The sequence below is a fragment of the Maylandia zebra genome, linkage group LG14 (assembly GCF_041146795.1).
Source record: "Maylandia zebra isolate NMK-2024a linkage group LG14, Mzebra_GT3a, whole genome shotgun sequence".
Classification (NCBI taxonomy): domain Eukaryota; kingdom Metazoa; phylum Chordata; class Actinopteri; order Cichliformes; family Cichlidae; genus Maylandia; species Maylandia zebra.
The window spans coordinates 25,501,631-25,517,702 of NC_135180.1; the positions used below are offsets into that span (position 1 = coordinate 25,501,631).

Sequence of the window (16,072 nt, forward strand, 5' to 3'; positions counted from 1 at the left end):
TGGAAGCTAGCGAGCTAACTTTCTGCTAATTTCTAACTCCGTTAAATGTCATAAATTCCGTTTTCATGGATGCCCGGATGTTAAACTCAATTGTTACACCTGGTAGAGCAGAACACTGATCATTTTATTACAGATGAAAAACTTTAGACAGTTTTTCAGCTCTCAGTGATGCCACAGTGATCATTTGATTTATGGACCTGGAGTTTGAGCCCAGACACGGCTAGTGACGTCAGACTTAAAGACCGGATAACAACAGTATAAAAACAACATTTAAACAGGCTTTAGGCTTTAGGCTAAGTTTTGTTAAGTTTGGCATTGAGAAGATGTCCACAACAACCACAGTTTGACTATAAATAGCCTGTACATGGAGGTCCTACAGACATCTACACTAGATGTTCTGTAGACGTTGAGAAAAAAATGTCACCTGGCATTACAAAACAACCCCTCCAGTGGACCAAAACTGGATGTCCAAAAGTGACATATTAAAAAGGTTACTCTGACATCACTTTGCATAGTGGGATTAAATTAAAATTTTAAGTATTTATGGATTTTTTTTCAAAATGCACAAGTTTTATCTAATATTTTATGTTAAATCCTCAAATTGTGTATAATTATGCATTGATATCCACTGGACTTTATGTTTGTTGGTCTGAAGTTATAATTTGTTTCATTTGTTTAATATAAATTTGGAAATCTAAAAAACCTAAAATTGTAACAAATCATTATCAACACATAATATCATGACGAGGCCCAATGAAAGTTTTCCTGTCTCTGATTGGTTGGTAAAAACTAACGTATCCTGCCATGGTCTAAGATAAAATTCTGCTCTAACCCAGACAAGAGTAGCTTTTTCCCACCATAATGCATACATAGAAGATGTTGTCATTGATAACAGGGCTAGTGTTCATTGGATTTTTTGCATTTCAAACTGTAGAGGAGAAAGCTTCTCTGTGTCAAATACTGGGGAGTCCAGAGTTTCCTATGATGTCAAAAGAAGGAGATGTTATGATCGGTGGAGCCTTTTCCATCCACAGCAAAATAACATCGCCTTCACTTGTCTTTACAGAGAAACCCAAACGCCTCAGGTGTTCCAGGTAATTTTATGCTATTAACAAAAATACTGAGTTTTGTGACAGTAAACACAAGTTTATATTTCCTTGTCATTTCTCAGTGTCAACCTTAGGGAGTTTCGATTTGCACAGACGATGATATTTGCTATTGAGGAAATAAACAAAAACAGTTCTCTTCTTCGCAATGTTTCTATTGGATATCGTATTTATGACAACTGTGGCTCAACACTGTCCTCAATGCGTGCAGTTATGGCCCTGATTAATGGTGATGAATGGATGCTGGGAAAGAGCTGCTCTGGCCAATCAGCTGTGCATGCTATTATTGGGGAGTCTGAATCCTCTTCAACCATTGTTCTGTCACAAACTACTGGACCATTTAAAATACCAGTGGTAAGAGGGATGTTGATGGATATTCCATGTATGCATATGAAATGTAAACTTTCCTTATTCTGTCTCTCTTTCTTGCATCTTTCTATTGTGTGTACTCAGATAAGTCATTCAGCTACTTGTGAGTGTTTGAGTAGCAGGACAGAATATCCTTCTTTTTTTCGAACCATTGCCAGTGACTTTTATCAAAGTCGAGCCCTCGCTCAACTGGTCAAGCACTTTGGCTGGACCTGGGTTGGAGCAGTCAATAGTGATAGTGACTATGGTAACAATGGCATGGCTATCTTCCTCGCTGCGGCCCAAGAAGAAGGAGTATGTGTGGAATACAGAGAGAGGTTTCACAGGGCAGAACCAGAAAAACTTCTAAAAGTGGTTGATGTGATCCGTAAGAGCACTGCCCGGGTTATTGTTGGTTTCCTGGCCCATGTAGAGATGAACAACCTTCTGGAGCAATTGAGTCTGCACAACATCACTGGCAGACAATTCATTGGAGTGGAGGCCTGGATTACTGCTAACAGCCTTGTGACTCCTACCAGCTTTGCTGTATTGGGAGGCTCACTGGGCTTTGCAGTGCAAAAGGCTAATATCAGTGGCATGGAAGATTTTTTAGTCAAAGGCTTTTGGGAGACAGAATTTCAGTGTAAGGAGGCAAACCAGGACAGTATGATAAATACTACATTTTGCAAAGAAAATCAGGATCTAATGGAGCTGATAGATTATGATGATGATGTGGCAGAGCTGAGATACTCCAGTAACATTTACAAAGCAGTCTATGCTGTAGCCTATTCTCTGCATAATATCCTAAAGTGCTCAAACATTCAAGGGTGTGACAAGAAAGTTCATGTTACTCATAGGCAGGTAAACTAAACTAATGACTAAAATTTTCTTTGTTTTGTACATCAAAATAGTGATATTAATATAATGGCAATATATGACACAGTTTAGTTTTCTGGTCTTCAGGTAGTGGAGTCCCTAAAGCAAGTGAACTTTACTATTAAGAATGGGGATCGAGTGTGGTTTGACAGCACTGGAGCAACTGCTGCCAGGTACGAGGTGGTAAACTGGCAGCATGGACCAGATGGATCTGTTCAGTTTATACCAGTTGGCTATTATGATGCTTCTCTACCTCCTGGTCAGAGGTTTGTTCTTAAAACGGAAGCCATTGTGTGGCCTGGAGGAAGCAAAGAGGTAAATATTTTAACTGATAAAACAACAGTTAAAAATGTGTCTCTTCAAAAACTTTCACATATTCCTCTTTATTGGATCTGAAGTTGCCTGTCTCAGTGTGCAGTGTCAGCTGCCATCCAGGAACACATAAAGTTCTTCAAAAAGGAAAGCCAGTCTGCTGCTATGACTGTATGCCATGTGCAGAAGGAGAAATCAGCAACACCACAGGTATCACAGTCCTGAATTACAGCAACGTGCATACACTGTTTGCTTTCTACAGTTTATGTGTCATGTTTAAGTCTTCTGTGGTACAGTTACTGATTTACAGTTACACTGATTTAATACCAATAACGGCAACACTATTTTCATTACAGATTCTAATGACTGCAAAAAGTGTCCTGGAGAATATTGGTCCAATCAAAACAGAGATGCATGTATATTAAAAAATGTTGAGTTTCTTTCCTTCACAGAATTTATGGGAAAGATTATTGTGTTTTTTACTTTCTTTGGTGTTCTCCTTAATTTGATAGTGGCTGCTCTATTCTTAATCAAGAAGGACACTCCACTGATAAAGGCCAACAATTCTGAGCTGAGCTTCCTGCTGCTCTTCTCCTTGACTCTTTGTTTCCTGTGTTCTCTAACTTTCATTGGTCAGCCCTCCGAGTGGTCCTGCATGCTTCGACACACAGCATTTGGCATAACTTTTGTGCTCTGTATCTCTTGTATTCTGGGGAAAACAATAGTAGTACTGATGGCCTTTAAAGCTACACTTCCAGGGAGTAATGTCATGAAATGGTTTGGACCTGTACAGCAGAGACTGAGTGTTCTAGCATTCACTCTCATACAGGTATTGATTTGCATTCTTTGGCTAACAATAAACCCACCATTCCCCTACAAAAATATGAATCATTACAAAGAGAAAATTATACTTGAATGTGCCCTGGGATCACCTGTAGGTTTCTGGGCTGTGTTAGGATACATAGGGCTGCTGGCTATGTTATGTTTTGTACTTGCTTTCTTAGCTCGAAAGCTGCCTGATAATTTCAATGAAGCTAAATTTATCACTTTCAGCATGTTGATATTCTGTGCAGTGTGGTTAACCTTTATACCAGCTTATGTCAGCTCCCCTGGAAAATTCACAGTTGCTGTGGAAATATTTGCTATTCTGGCATCAAGTTATGGGCTACTCTTTTGTATTTTTGCACCAAAATGCTATATTATTGTAATTAAACCTGAACTGAACACAAAGAAACATTTGATGGGAAAAATACAATCAAAATAAATCAAGGCACCAGTTTTATTTCAAATGCATTTAGTCGTATACTTTTTGATTTCACTACTTACCCTTACGTTTTGGTGTGACATTCATTTTCACATGTATTGTATTTGTATTTTCTAGTTTTTCAAAAATCTTCAAAAAATTGTACAAAGTGAATGTACGATGTTTTCTGTAGAATGTAGAGTTTTCTTTTTTGTATTGATTTTGATAATTTTATAGTGTACTAATTCTAACACTGTCAGTAATATTAACAATAACAATCAACAATAAAAATGTGTAATAAAAATTTGATACACTTTTTTTGGTTCATTATTAAATTGGGAATTAAGTGAATATAACGTTCTTTAGTTTAATATGAATAAATTAAACTAAAAAAAACTACTTGTCGCACTTTATTATTAGCATAGGTATAGTCTACAGTATAGACAATGCCTTCTGATTTGCAAACCTTTATCATGTACACATGAGTCAAAAAGCTTTGTCATTACAAAATAAAAATGCTTGAAAAAACACATAAACCTGAACCTGATCCTGCAAATTGTTGGATTATTGCAGGGTCTTTTTACCTTATAATATAAAGCACCTTGAAGCAACTGTTATTGTGAATTGCTGTTATATAAATAAAATTAAATTGAATCAGTTCTGAACTGAGTTCTGTGTTTAATATGTTAAAAGTAATTTTTTCAAATATTGCAGTATGCACTTGTGAACCAGGCCTCTTTCTCAGGCATGACCTGTTCACACTCAACCTTTTAAAAACAATCACTCCTCAGCACTGATCAAGTTTGTTGGACATAGTACAGCCTCACTGACAGAAAAGTGCAAGGTACAGTGGGGCAAAAAAGTATTTAGTCAGCCACCGATTGTGCAAGTTCCCCCACTTAAAATGATGACAGAGGTTAGTAATTTGCACCAGAGGTACACTTCAACTGTGAGAGACAGAATGTGAAAAAAAAATCCATGAATTCACATGTAGGATTTGTAAAGAATTTATTCGTAAATTAGGGAGGAAAATAAGTATTTGGTCACCTCAAACAAGGAAAGTCTCTGGCTCTCACAGACCTGTAACGTCTTCTGTAAGAAGCTTTTCTGTCCCCCACTCGTTACCTGTATGAATGGCACCTGTTTGAACTCATCATCTGTATAAAAGACACCTGTCCACAGCCTCAAACAGTCAGACTCCAAACTCCGCCATGGCCAAGACCAAAGAGCTTTCGAAGGACACCAGGAAAAGTATTGTAGACCTGCACCAGACTGGGAAGAGTGAATCTACAATAGGCAAGCAGCTTGGTGTGAAAAAATCAACTGTGGGAGCAATCATCAGAAAATGGAAGACATACAAGACCACTGATAATCTCCCTCGATCTGGGGCTCCACGCAAGATCTCATCCCGTGGGGTCAAAATGATCATGAGAACGGTGAGCAAAGATCCCAGAACCACACAGGGGGACCTGGTGAATGACCTGCAGAGAGCTGGGACCAAAGTAACAAAGGTCACCATCAGTAACACACTACAACGGCAGGGAATCAAATCCCGCAGTGCCAGACGTGTTCCGCTGCTGAAGCCAGTGCATGTCCAGGCCCGTCTGAAGTTTGCCAGAGAGCACATGGATGATACAGCAGAGGATTGGGAGAATGTCATGTGGTCAGATGAAACCAAAGTAGAACTTTTTGGTATAAACTCAACTCGTCGTGTTTGGAGGAAGAAGAATACTGAGTTGCATCCCAAGAACACCATACCTACTGTGAAGCATGGGGGTGGAAACATCATGCTATGGGGCTGTTTTTCTGCCAAGGGGACAGGACGACTGATCCGTGTTAAGGACAGAATGAATGGGGCCATGTATCGTGAGATTTTGAGCCAAAACCTCCTTCCATCAGTGAGAACTTTGAAGATGAAACGAGGCTGGGTCTTCCAACATGACAATGATCCAAAACACACCGCCCCGGCAACAAAGGAGTGGCTCCGTAAGAAGCATTTGAAAGTCCTGGAGTGGCCTAGCCAGTCTCCAGACCTCAACCCCATAGAAAATCTGTGGCGGGAGTTGAAAGTCCGTGTTGCTCGGCGACAGCCCCAAAACATCACTGCTCTCGAGAAGATCTGCATGGAGGAATGGGCCAAAATACCAGCTACTGTGTGTGCAAACCTGGTAAAGACCTATAGTAAACGTTTGACCTCTGTTATTGCCAACAAAGGTTATGTTACAAAGTATTGAGTTGTATTTTTGTTATTGACCAAATACTTATTTTCCACCCTACTTTACGAATAAATTCTTTACAAATCCTACCATGTGGATTCATGGATTTTTTTTTTCACATTCTGTCTCTCACAGTTGAAGTGTACCTCTGGTGCAAATTACTGACCTCTGTCATCATTTTAGGTGGGGGAACTTGCACAATAGGTGGCTGGCTAAATACTTTTTTGCCCCACTGTATATCAGACAACAGTTTACGGACCATATTCAGTGTTAGTATTTATCATACAAGCCCAATTCTGAAAATATTGGGATATTGTACAAAATCTGTTTAAAATTTGTTTACGCTATTGTGGATAAAGTATGGGTTTCTACGATACCATCTCACACACATGTCCACACAGAGAGAAAAGAGAGAAAAAATGTCAGCCATAGACATCGCCACTATGATACCATGATGTCACCCATTAGTTTTGGACTGCATTTTAAAACCTCAAGATTAATGTGACTTCTGTGTTAATGCTATAATAATGCTAACATTTCACTCACCACTGCTGTCAGGACACCTGTCAGTCACAGTGGCTATGCAACTAACTACAGTATCTATGTGAACGAGTTACAATAAAGTCCAAAGATGTCAACAATACATTTTGTACTCACTTATAAACATGATTTCAGTTGTAAAGCTCCTTGTGATTGCTTTTTTCTCTAGCTGATTGCCACAGTCACCCACATTTTGAATCAAACGCACCAACCTGTTAGTAGTCATTTACCATGTACTCTCAGACATACAGCGAAACCTGAAAAAGTGTGATGCAGGCCAGAAATGTAGAATATTTGCCCTCAAAGTAAAGGTTGTGCTTCATAACTATAATCAACATGTTTCAAGAGGTAAAACTTTAAAGGTAAACGTTCTCTGTTTCTGGTTTATGGGGCGCCGTTTGTAAACTGAAGCATGCTGAAATTAACTACCAGCATGTCCAGAGATTTAGCTGGACATATGCTGCGGTGATTGTAAAGTGGACACTGCAGTTGCTTAGTGTGACTACTGCTGAACCTTTGGATGGCCAACAAAATGGCTCTTTCGATGTTTTCAGCTAAATTGCTGGACATGTTGGTAGGCAAGAAGTGAAGCAGCCCATGGCGGTTAGATGTGACTGTCAGGCAAGAGCAGACAAACAACCTGACCACTACCGGCACACTTTAGCGCCGGAGGTTTTTGTAAAGCTTTTATTTTGGTTTTCTGTTGACCTGTACAATAAATTTGCATGTTAGCTAAATATTTAGTTTCCCGTAACATTTAGATTTAACATTTAAATTTAAATACAATATTTAGATTTAGTATTTAACATTTAAAATTGTGTTTTAAATATAAAAAGTTACAAATGTTTTAGTAAATGTTGTAAAAGTGACTCGAAAAAACATGTTTTTGTAAGGTTTTAAGCTATATGTGGAAAAATTTTGCCGTTAATTTCAGCATGTTTCAGTTTACAAACGACGCCCCATACTGGTTTGCTTCACCCTTTTCCCAGTGTAACTAGAGCTTGGCAAGTCACTTGCTTATCTTTATCGTTCATACTAACTTTCAAATGTAGGAACTAGCCAGCCGTAGCTACGTATGCTGCAGTGCCATAACGGTTTGTGACCAGTTTCATGACTGCTAGCAATCTCCAGTAACTACTCATGAATTTCAGATTTCACTAGCAACTTTTGGTTGCCAGTGGGTTACTAATCAGTCTATATAAGTGTGTGAGTGTGTGAGTGTGTTTACAAAACAAATATTTACATATATGTCTTGTTTAGAGTCTTTATTTAGTTACCACAAAGGTTATGGAATGTTGCCACCTAAAATATCTTAAATAGAAGTTTGACAGCTGTTTAAGTATTAAGTATTTATTTTAAATTGTGTTGATTTTATCACACTGCCAAATGGTTCCTGTTTTGAACCATCAATTAATAAAGAAAACTGTGCAGCTGAATTAGAATATCTAGCTCTGTGTGTGTTGAGTTGTATGGTCCCACGTGGAGTCTTGTGTCATTCAAAAATTTAATGTTTTTAAATTATTAAATCGTTTCAATTACCACTATTATAACAATTTACATAATTTACAAAACAATTTACACTATTATTATATCAAATGTTTCCAAAGAAGACAGCTTAAAATATATGCATTTTCTGGTAAGGGTGACTCAAAAAAAAAAAAGCTGTCTCCCATAAAAATCGCAAAACAGTGTGACAATGTATGTCATACTGTGATATGATAGGAGGACCTCAGGCTTCATCAATTATAGCTCTATAAAGCTCTGCCCATTAAAGAATACACATGCTTGGTCAGTAATATCAAAACAGAGTACAGGGCTGTACATGCATGAGTGTGGTTGTCTGTAAAAGATGTATGACTGCACATTCAGAGTGTTATTTTGGGGTTTATTTATGGGAGTCTGCAGAGCAGAGGAAAATACTGTTCTCTGTGAAATGCTGGGAAGTCCAGAGGTTCCTCTTTTGACTAAGAAAGGGGATATTACTATTGGAGGAGCTTTTTCTATCCATAGCCAAATCTCAAAGCCTTCGTTCTCCCTGACTCATACTCCAGAAACTCTCACATGCTCCAGGTTTGTCTTTTTTCCCTTTGCAGGGTTCATGACTTGAAGAGCTTTACATTACACTTTTTAAAACACTTTTTTTTACTCTTTTCAGGATAAATTTGAGAGAATTTCGTTTTGCCCAAACAATGATTTTTGCAGTAGAAGAGATCAACAATAGCAGCACTTTACTGCCTAATATTTCAGTTGGTTATAAGATATTTGACAGCTGTGGTTCAACACTGCCTTCAACACGTGCAGTGATGGGTTTACTAAATGGACAGGAAAGGACAGCAGAGAAAACCTGCAGCAGTCATTCATCTGTTCATGTCATCATTGGAGCTTCTGAGTCTTCCTCAACCATTGTGATGCTACAAATTTGTGGGACCTTCCAAATACCAGTAGTAAGTATTTATAATATTTGTGTCAATTTTTTATAATGTGACTCTCTCCAAAAATTGAAGTTTAGTAACTTTTTTGGTCACTTACAGGTTTATGTGAATCTTAGATTTAAGGCTTCCAAGCTTTACATTAAATTTAGTTACAAGCCAGAAACAACATTTTGTTTTGTCTCTGAAGACCCAACTGTAAATCTCTTCCCACTTACTTGTCAATTTGTTTTTGTTTTTCTCTTTTACTTCATTTCAGATCAGCCATTTTGCCACATGTGCTTGTCTGAGTAACAGAAAGGATTACCCTTCATTCTTCAGAACCATCCCCAGTGATTACTATCAGAGCAGGGCCCTGGCAAAACTGGTAAAATATTTTGGATGGACATGGGTTGGGGCAGTCAGAAGTGACAATGATTATGGCAACAATGGGATGGCAACTTTTATCACAGCAGCAAGTCAGGAAGGGGTTTGTGTTGAATATTCAGAGGCCATTTCAAGGACTGACTCTAGTGAGGAGGTTGCAAGGGTGATTGAAGTGATTCGTAGTGGCAGTGCAAGAGTTTTGATTGCCTTTCTTGCCCAGGGTGAGATGGACATTTTGCTGGAGGAAGCTCTGAAGCAGAACTTGACTGGGTTGCAGTGGGTGGGCAGTGAATCGTGGATAACAGCAAGTCATTTGACTACTAAGAGGTACTCTGGCATACTGACAGGGTCTCTGGGCTTCACTATCAAAAAGGCAAAGATTGCAGGCCTGCGAGAATTTCTTTTACAGGTTAACCCAAGTCAGGATCCTCAGAATAGTGTGCTAAGAGAGTTCTGGGAAACGGTTTTTGGCTGCAGTTTTCAATCCAGGCTGCCTGGTCAGATTCAGTGCTCTGGCTCTGAGAAGTTAGAGGACATAAACAATCCTTTTACGGATGTATCACAACTAAGGATATCTAACAATGTGTACAAGGCTGTGTATGCCATAGCTCATGCTATGCATAACTTGTTAAATTGTGGTCAAAGTGCTAAAGCCATGAATCAGTCATGTATATGGAAGGATCATTTAGAGCCAAAAAAGGTAAGACATTACCTTACAAAATCGTAGAAAAAGTATTTATTTGATCTAGAATTCTATATATGCTAAGTTACCAACCCTCGTTTTGGATTGGTAGATTGTGAAACACCTCCAAGATGTCAATTTCACTCTTCAGTCGGGAGAAAGAGTATATTTTGATGAAAATGGAGACCCTTCAGCAATGTATGAACTTGTGAACTGGCAGAGAAACCAAGCAGGAGATATAATTTTTGTGGCTGTAGGGAGCTATGATGCTTCACTACCAAATGAAAGTCAGCTTGCCGTGAATGGAATCAATATAACATGGGTTTCTGAATCCCGAATGGTAAGTCTATTTGAGAGCAAGGAATATTTATTTAATACTTATTTTGCAGGTTGATTAAAATTAAAATTTTATTAATAAAAACTGTCATTCAGAAAGTTTTTTAATATTGAACTTTAGCAAATAAAAACAATCTCTCCCACATACACAGATATGTATAATCCTTAATTTTCAATGTTAATTTTCAATAACAATGTTAACATAACAGCTTCAGAACTATTTTTATGTTAATTTTCCCCTCTGATGCAGAATAATGAGTAAAATAATGGTCTGAAGGTTAAATGCATGTTTGTATGTTTTTCTTTCTTCAATATTATTAATGTGAAATAAATTGAACAATCTAAATTCAGTATGTGGATTACAAGAGGAACAAACTGTGACCTTTGAGTTGTGGTGTTGTTACAGAAGCCATTGTCTGTCTGCAGTGAGAGCTGTCCGCCAGGTTTCCGCCAGGCTGCAATTAAAGGCAAACCCATCTGCTGTTTTTCCTGTATTGCCTGTGCTGCTGGAGAGATTAGCAACTCAAACAGTGTGTAGAAAATTTCCTGTCATTTTTACTATGTAAAAAAGTGTTAATAAGTTGATACATTACTAGGAAGTGTTTATTTCAGTATTAGGTGTATCAAAATACTTTTTTATGTTTGACACTTTCTACTCAGATTCTGCAGTGTGTTTACTATGTCCGCTGGAGTGCTGGTCGGATGAAGATCGCAGCCACTGTGTTCCAAAGGTGATTGAGTTCCTGTCTTTTGGAGAAACTATGGGGGGCCTACTCGCCGCTTTCTCATTGTTTGGAGCAAGTTTAACATTGGCAGTGTCATGTGTTTTCTTTCGGTTTCGTCACACACCTCTTGTCAAAGCCAGTAATTCTGAACTGAGCTTCCTGCTGCTCTTCTCCTTAACTCTGTGTTTCTTGTGTTCTCTGACCTTCATTGGCCAGCCTACTGAGTGGTCATGCATGCTACGCCACACAGCTTTTGGCGCAAGCTTTGCCTTGTGTATGTCATGCATTTTGGCTAAAACTATAACAGTGGTGATTGCCTTTAAGGCTAAAAGGCCAGCAAAAACAGTTCCTCAGTGTTCTGCTGCACTTCAGAGAACAAGTGTGCTCAGCTTTACTTTACTCCAGCTGCTGATTTGTGTGCTGTGGTTAATTTTTGCTCCACCATTCCCCTACAAAAACACGGTCCATGCCACTGAAAAGATTATACTAGAGTGTAATTTAGGTTCACCTTTAGGATTCTGGGCTGTTTTAGGATATATAGGACTTCTCAGTTTGCTATGCTTTATCCTTGCTTTTCTGTCTCGAAAGCTGCCTGATAATTTTAATGAGGCCAAATTCATCACCTTCAGTATGTTGATATTCTGTGCAGTCTGGGTCACTTTTATCCCAGCATATGTCAGTTCTCCTGGTAAATTTACTGTAGCTGTAGAGATATTTGCTATTCTGGCCTCAAGCTTTGGGTTATTTTTCAGTATATTTGCTCCAAAATGTTATATTTTATTAGTGAAACCCGAAAGAAATACAAAAAGACATATGATGGGGAGAAACCATTAAAAAATAATAAATGCACGAGGGTTTGCTTACTCCATCTTTAAGATTTGTTTATTTTAATTTGTATACAATCATTGATCAATTTATTACTTTATATATTGGTCCTGGAAACCAGTAATTCAAATATGTATTGCATTTGTTTATGTTTTACTCTTTAGTACGATGTTAAAATGTGAACCACAGATGGAATATGTAATAAACAATAATAACTTAGTATAAAGAGTGGTTATGTTGAATGAAAAGATATTACTTTCGTAGGAGGCCCTCTAAGCCCATTAACATCCCTATTCACTGGTCAGTCACAGCAGAACCAATATCATTGGTAGAGACAAAGACAATAAACACAGCTGTCACCCATAAGTCCCTGTGGCTTTGTGACATAAAAGTCATATTAAAAGCAGTGTTGAGGAGGCTTATCTTTGAGCATTTGTTAGGAAGCATTCAGCTGAGGAACTATGCTGCTGATAGCCAACCTACTACTTCTTTCCTGTCTGGCTGTGAGAGAAGGGAAGCCTGTGTGTCAGACCTATGGGACAAAAGAACTGTCTCAGTTTTCTAAGGAGGGAGAAATCAACATTGGAGGAATTTTTTCTTTCCATCAGAACCCCATCACTGTTTATCCAACTTTTGAAGTCAATCCAGGAAAAATACAGTGTGAAGGGTAAGACTGGGATGAAATAATTTATCTATAAATCCTATTACAATATGGGTTGTTTGTTTATATTTTAAATATAATCTTCCTCTTTGCTTATTTCTGCTATGAAAACTTTGGTACTTCTTCTTTGTCCAGACTGGACCCAGGAGAGCTTCAGTATGCATACACTATGATGTTTGCTATAGAAGAAATTAATAACAGCTCAGGGCTGCTGCCAGGAGTGACACTTGGTTATAGGATCTTTGATTCCTGCCCCAGTATACCTTTGTCTATTAGGGCATCACTAAACTTGATGAATAGATATGAAAGTGGAGCAGGGAGCTGTAACAAACTTTCCAACGTACATGCTGTCATAGGAGAAACCACATCCACCTCCACGATAGGCATTGCACGCACCATGGGACCATTCCATATACCCGTGGTGAGTGTTGGGGGCATGCATGCTCAATGCACACATAAACTTCCTGAGATGCAATAATCTTCATTAAATGTCTTCAATGCTCAATATGACATTTAACCATGTTATTGTTTTCCAGATCAGTCATTCAGCTTCTTGTGCATGTCTTAGCAACAGAAGAGACTATCCTTCTTTTTTTAGAACCATACCTAGTGACATTTACCAAAGCAAAGCATTAGCAAAGCTTGTGAAACATTTTGGCTGGACCTGGGTAGGAGCTATCAGAACTAATAATGATTATGGGAATGGTGGTATGGCCACTTTCTTGGAAGCAGCAGAAAGGGAAGGTGTGTGTGTTGAGTACTCAGCGGCCATTTACCGAACTAATCCAAGGAAGTGGTTCTTAGATGTGGTAAATATTATAAAGAAATCCACCTCTAAGGTAATAGTGGCATTTGCTGATGGCACAGACCTTGACATACTTTTTAAAGAGCTTCATGCTCAAAATGTGACAGGCCTGCAGTGGGTTGGGAGTGAAGGCTGGATCACATACCGTTATATTGCCTCTCCAGTAAATTACGCTGTGGTTCAGGGGGCAGTTGGCTTTGCAGCATTAAATGCTCACATTCCTGGACTGCAAGAGTTCCTAGCCAGCAGCAGGCCTTCCACCGTACCTGGGAATCAGGGCCTTGTGGAATTGTGGGAGACAGTGTTCAGGTGCAACCTGTCTCCTCAAACAGAGACTCATGCTGAAGATCTGACAATAGCCTGCACTGGAAAGGAGTCTCTCCTGCATGTGAAGACACGTTTCACAGATGTGTCAGATGCCAGCCTGCTAAATAATGTGTACAAAGCCACATATGCTGTTGCTCATGCTCTACATATGCTATTTACTTGCAAAGATGAAAGGGAGCCTTTTAAGAACAATACTTGTGCTGATACGGAAAATGTACAACCATGGCAGGTAAACATAAAAAGAAACTACTGTGTCTAAATGCAAAATGTTATTTTTAATGACTATTGTTACATAGTCAGATAACATTAATGTTTGTCTGTAGGTACTGCATTACCTAACCAAGGTCAATTTTACAACTAAGACTGGTGAAGAAGTGGTCTTTGATGAGTTAGGTGAACCTGTGGCACGTTATGCATTGGTGAACTGGCAGATGGGTGAAAAAGGTTACATACTTTTTAAGACAATTGGTTACTATGATGCATCCCAGCCTGAGGGTCAGGAGTTTAAGATGAAAGCAGGTGTGAGAGCCATCTGGGCAGGAGAGAATTTCGAGGTAAAACAACACAGATAATACTGTTCCTTTCTAACCCTAAAGTTCTGACGCTTGATCTTTTACAATCACACTAAATGTATACAATTGTAAATCTGGAAGTAAATTGTTTTTAATATTGTCCCTATAATGCAGGTGCCAAGGTCTGTTTGCAGTAAGAATTGTTTGCCTGGGACCCGTCAGGCTTTTGTTAAGGGCAAGCCAATCTGCTGTTTTGATTGCATCACCTGCGCTGATGGGGAGTTCAGCAACACTACAAGTGAGACAGCTGGATTTCTAGCCTTTACTCTTGTGCTCATTGTGTTTCTGTTGGGCAAAATCACTGCCAGCACTTTACTGGTCTATTTAAAGATGTATGTGGTGTACATCATGAAGATATTTATGTTTTCAGATGCAGTGAAATGTGACAAATGCCCTCCTGAATTCAAGTCCAATGAAGAGAGAAATAATTGTGAAATGAAAGCTATTGAGTTCCTCACGTTCACAGAATTATTGGGTATACTGTTGGTCTCCTTTTCTCTCTTTGGTGCGTGCATCTCAATGACTGTAGCCCTAATATTTTTCCAATACAGACACACTCCTATTGTCAGAGCAAACAACTCTGAGCTCAGCTTTTTGCTGCTCTTCTCCTTGACTCTGTGTTTCCTGTGTTCTGTGACCTTCATTGGCCGGCCCTCCGAATGGTCCTGCATGCTTCGACACACAGCATTTGGCATAACTTTTGTGCTCTGCATCTCTTGTATGCTGGGGAAAACGATAGTGGTTGTAATGGCATTCAAGGCTACACTTCCAGGCAGTAATGTTAAGAAGTGGTTTGGACCTGTACAGCAAAGACTGAGTGTTCTAGCATTCACTCTCATACAGATTTTGATTTGCTTAGTTTGGTTAGCAATAAATCCACCATTCCCCTACAAAAATATGAACTACTACAAAGATAAAATTATACTTGAATGTGCCCTGGGATCACCTCTAGGGTTCTGGACTGTGTTAGGATACATAGGGCTGCTGGCTATGTTATGTTTTGTACTTGCTTTTTTAGTTCGAAAGCTGCCTGATAATTTCAATGAAGCTAAATTTATCACTTTCAGCATGTTGATATTCTGTGCAGTGTGGTTAACCTTTATACCTGCTTATGTCAGCTCTCCTGGGAAATTCACAGTTGCTGTGGAAATATTTGCTATTCTGGCCTCAAGCTATGGAATGTTATTTTGCATTTTTTTGCCAAAGTGTTACATTATTTTATTAAAACCTGAAAACAATACAAAGAAACACCTGATGAGTAAAGGGACCTCAAGAACAATCTGAGAGGTTGCTAAAAAAAAAAAACCAAAATTGAATCTGTCCTTTCTATAGTTTAAATATTGTTCAAATAATTCAAAACCCACTGACATCTAAGAAAACACAGCAATTAATTGTTTCAAAAACAAATGCTGGTTGACTACATGAAAGAAGGAAAGAAAGAAGCAAATAACTATAGTCCTTCCTACAAGCTCTATATCGTATATTAAATATTCCCAACAAAATCTGTAATTTCTTTTCCATGTAAAAAGTTCCGTTGATTTTTTTTTTACATTTTTCTTTCCCTTAATTAATATTTGTACAAATAAAGTTTTGATAAATTCTGAATGTTCCGTTGTGTTATTTTGCGCACCCATAAAAAGTGAATAATGACAGACTCCAAGACTGTGTATGTATCAAAATTCCATTCAATTCAAGTCAGTTTT

General features: G+C 38.5%; 2 protein-coding genes and 1 pseudogene across 2 annotated transcripts; all 3 read left to right on the forward strand.

Moving 5' to 3' along the window:
• The first annotated feature begins 876 nt into the window (after positions 1-876).
• LOC101487517 (extracellular calcium-sensing receptor-like) lies at positions 877-3,906 on the forward strand. The gene is made up of 6 exons (XM_076892037.1): positions 877-1,094; positions 1,172-1,460; positions 1,560-2,315; positions 2,418-2,645; positions 2,729-2,852; positions 2,999-3,906. Exons 1-6 carry the CDS (start codon positions 877-879, stop codon positions 3,904-3,906), a joined length of 2,523 nt encoding a protein of 840 aa, XP_076748152.1.
• Positions 3,907-8,574: 4,668 nt separating this feature from the next.
• On the forward strand, positions 8,575-12,013 carry LOC101471150 (extracellular calcium-sensing receptor-like). The gene is made up of 6 exons (XM_076892008.1): positions 8,575-8,711; positions 8,797-9,085; positions 9,330-10,136; positions 10,231-10,458; positions 10,861-10,984; positions 11,115-12,013. The coding sequence occupies exons 1-6, from the start codon at positions 8,575-8,577 to the stop codon at positions 12,011-12,013; spliced, it is 2,484 nt and encodes an 827-aa protein (XP_076748123.1).
• Positions 12,014-12,567: 554 nt separating this feature from the next.
• LOC105940758 (extracellular calcium-sensing receptor-like) lies at positions 12,568-15,653 on the forward strand (annotated as a pseudogene).
• Positions 15,654-16,072: the final 419 nt, after the last annotated feature.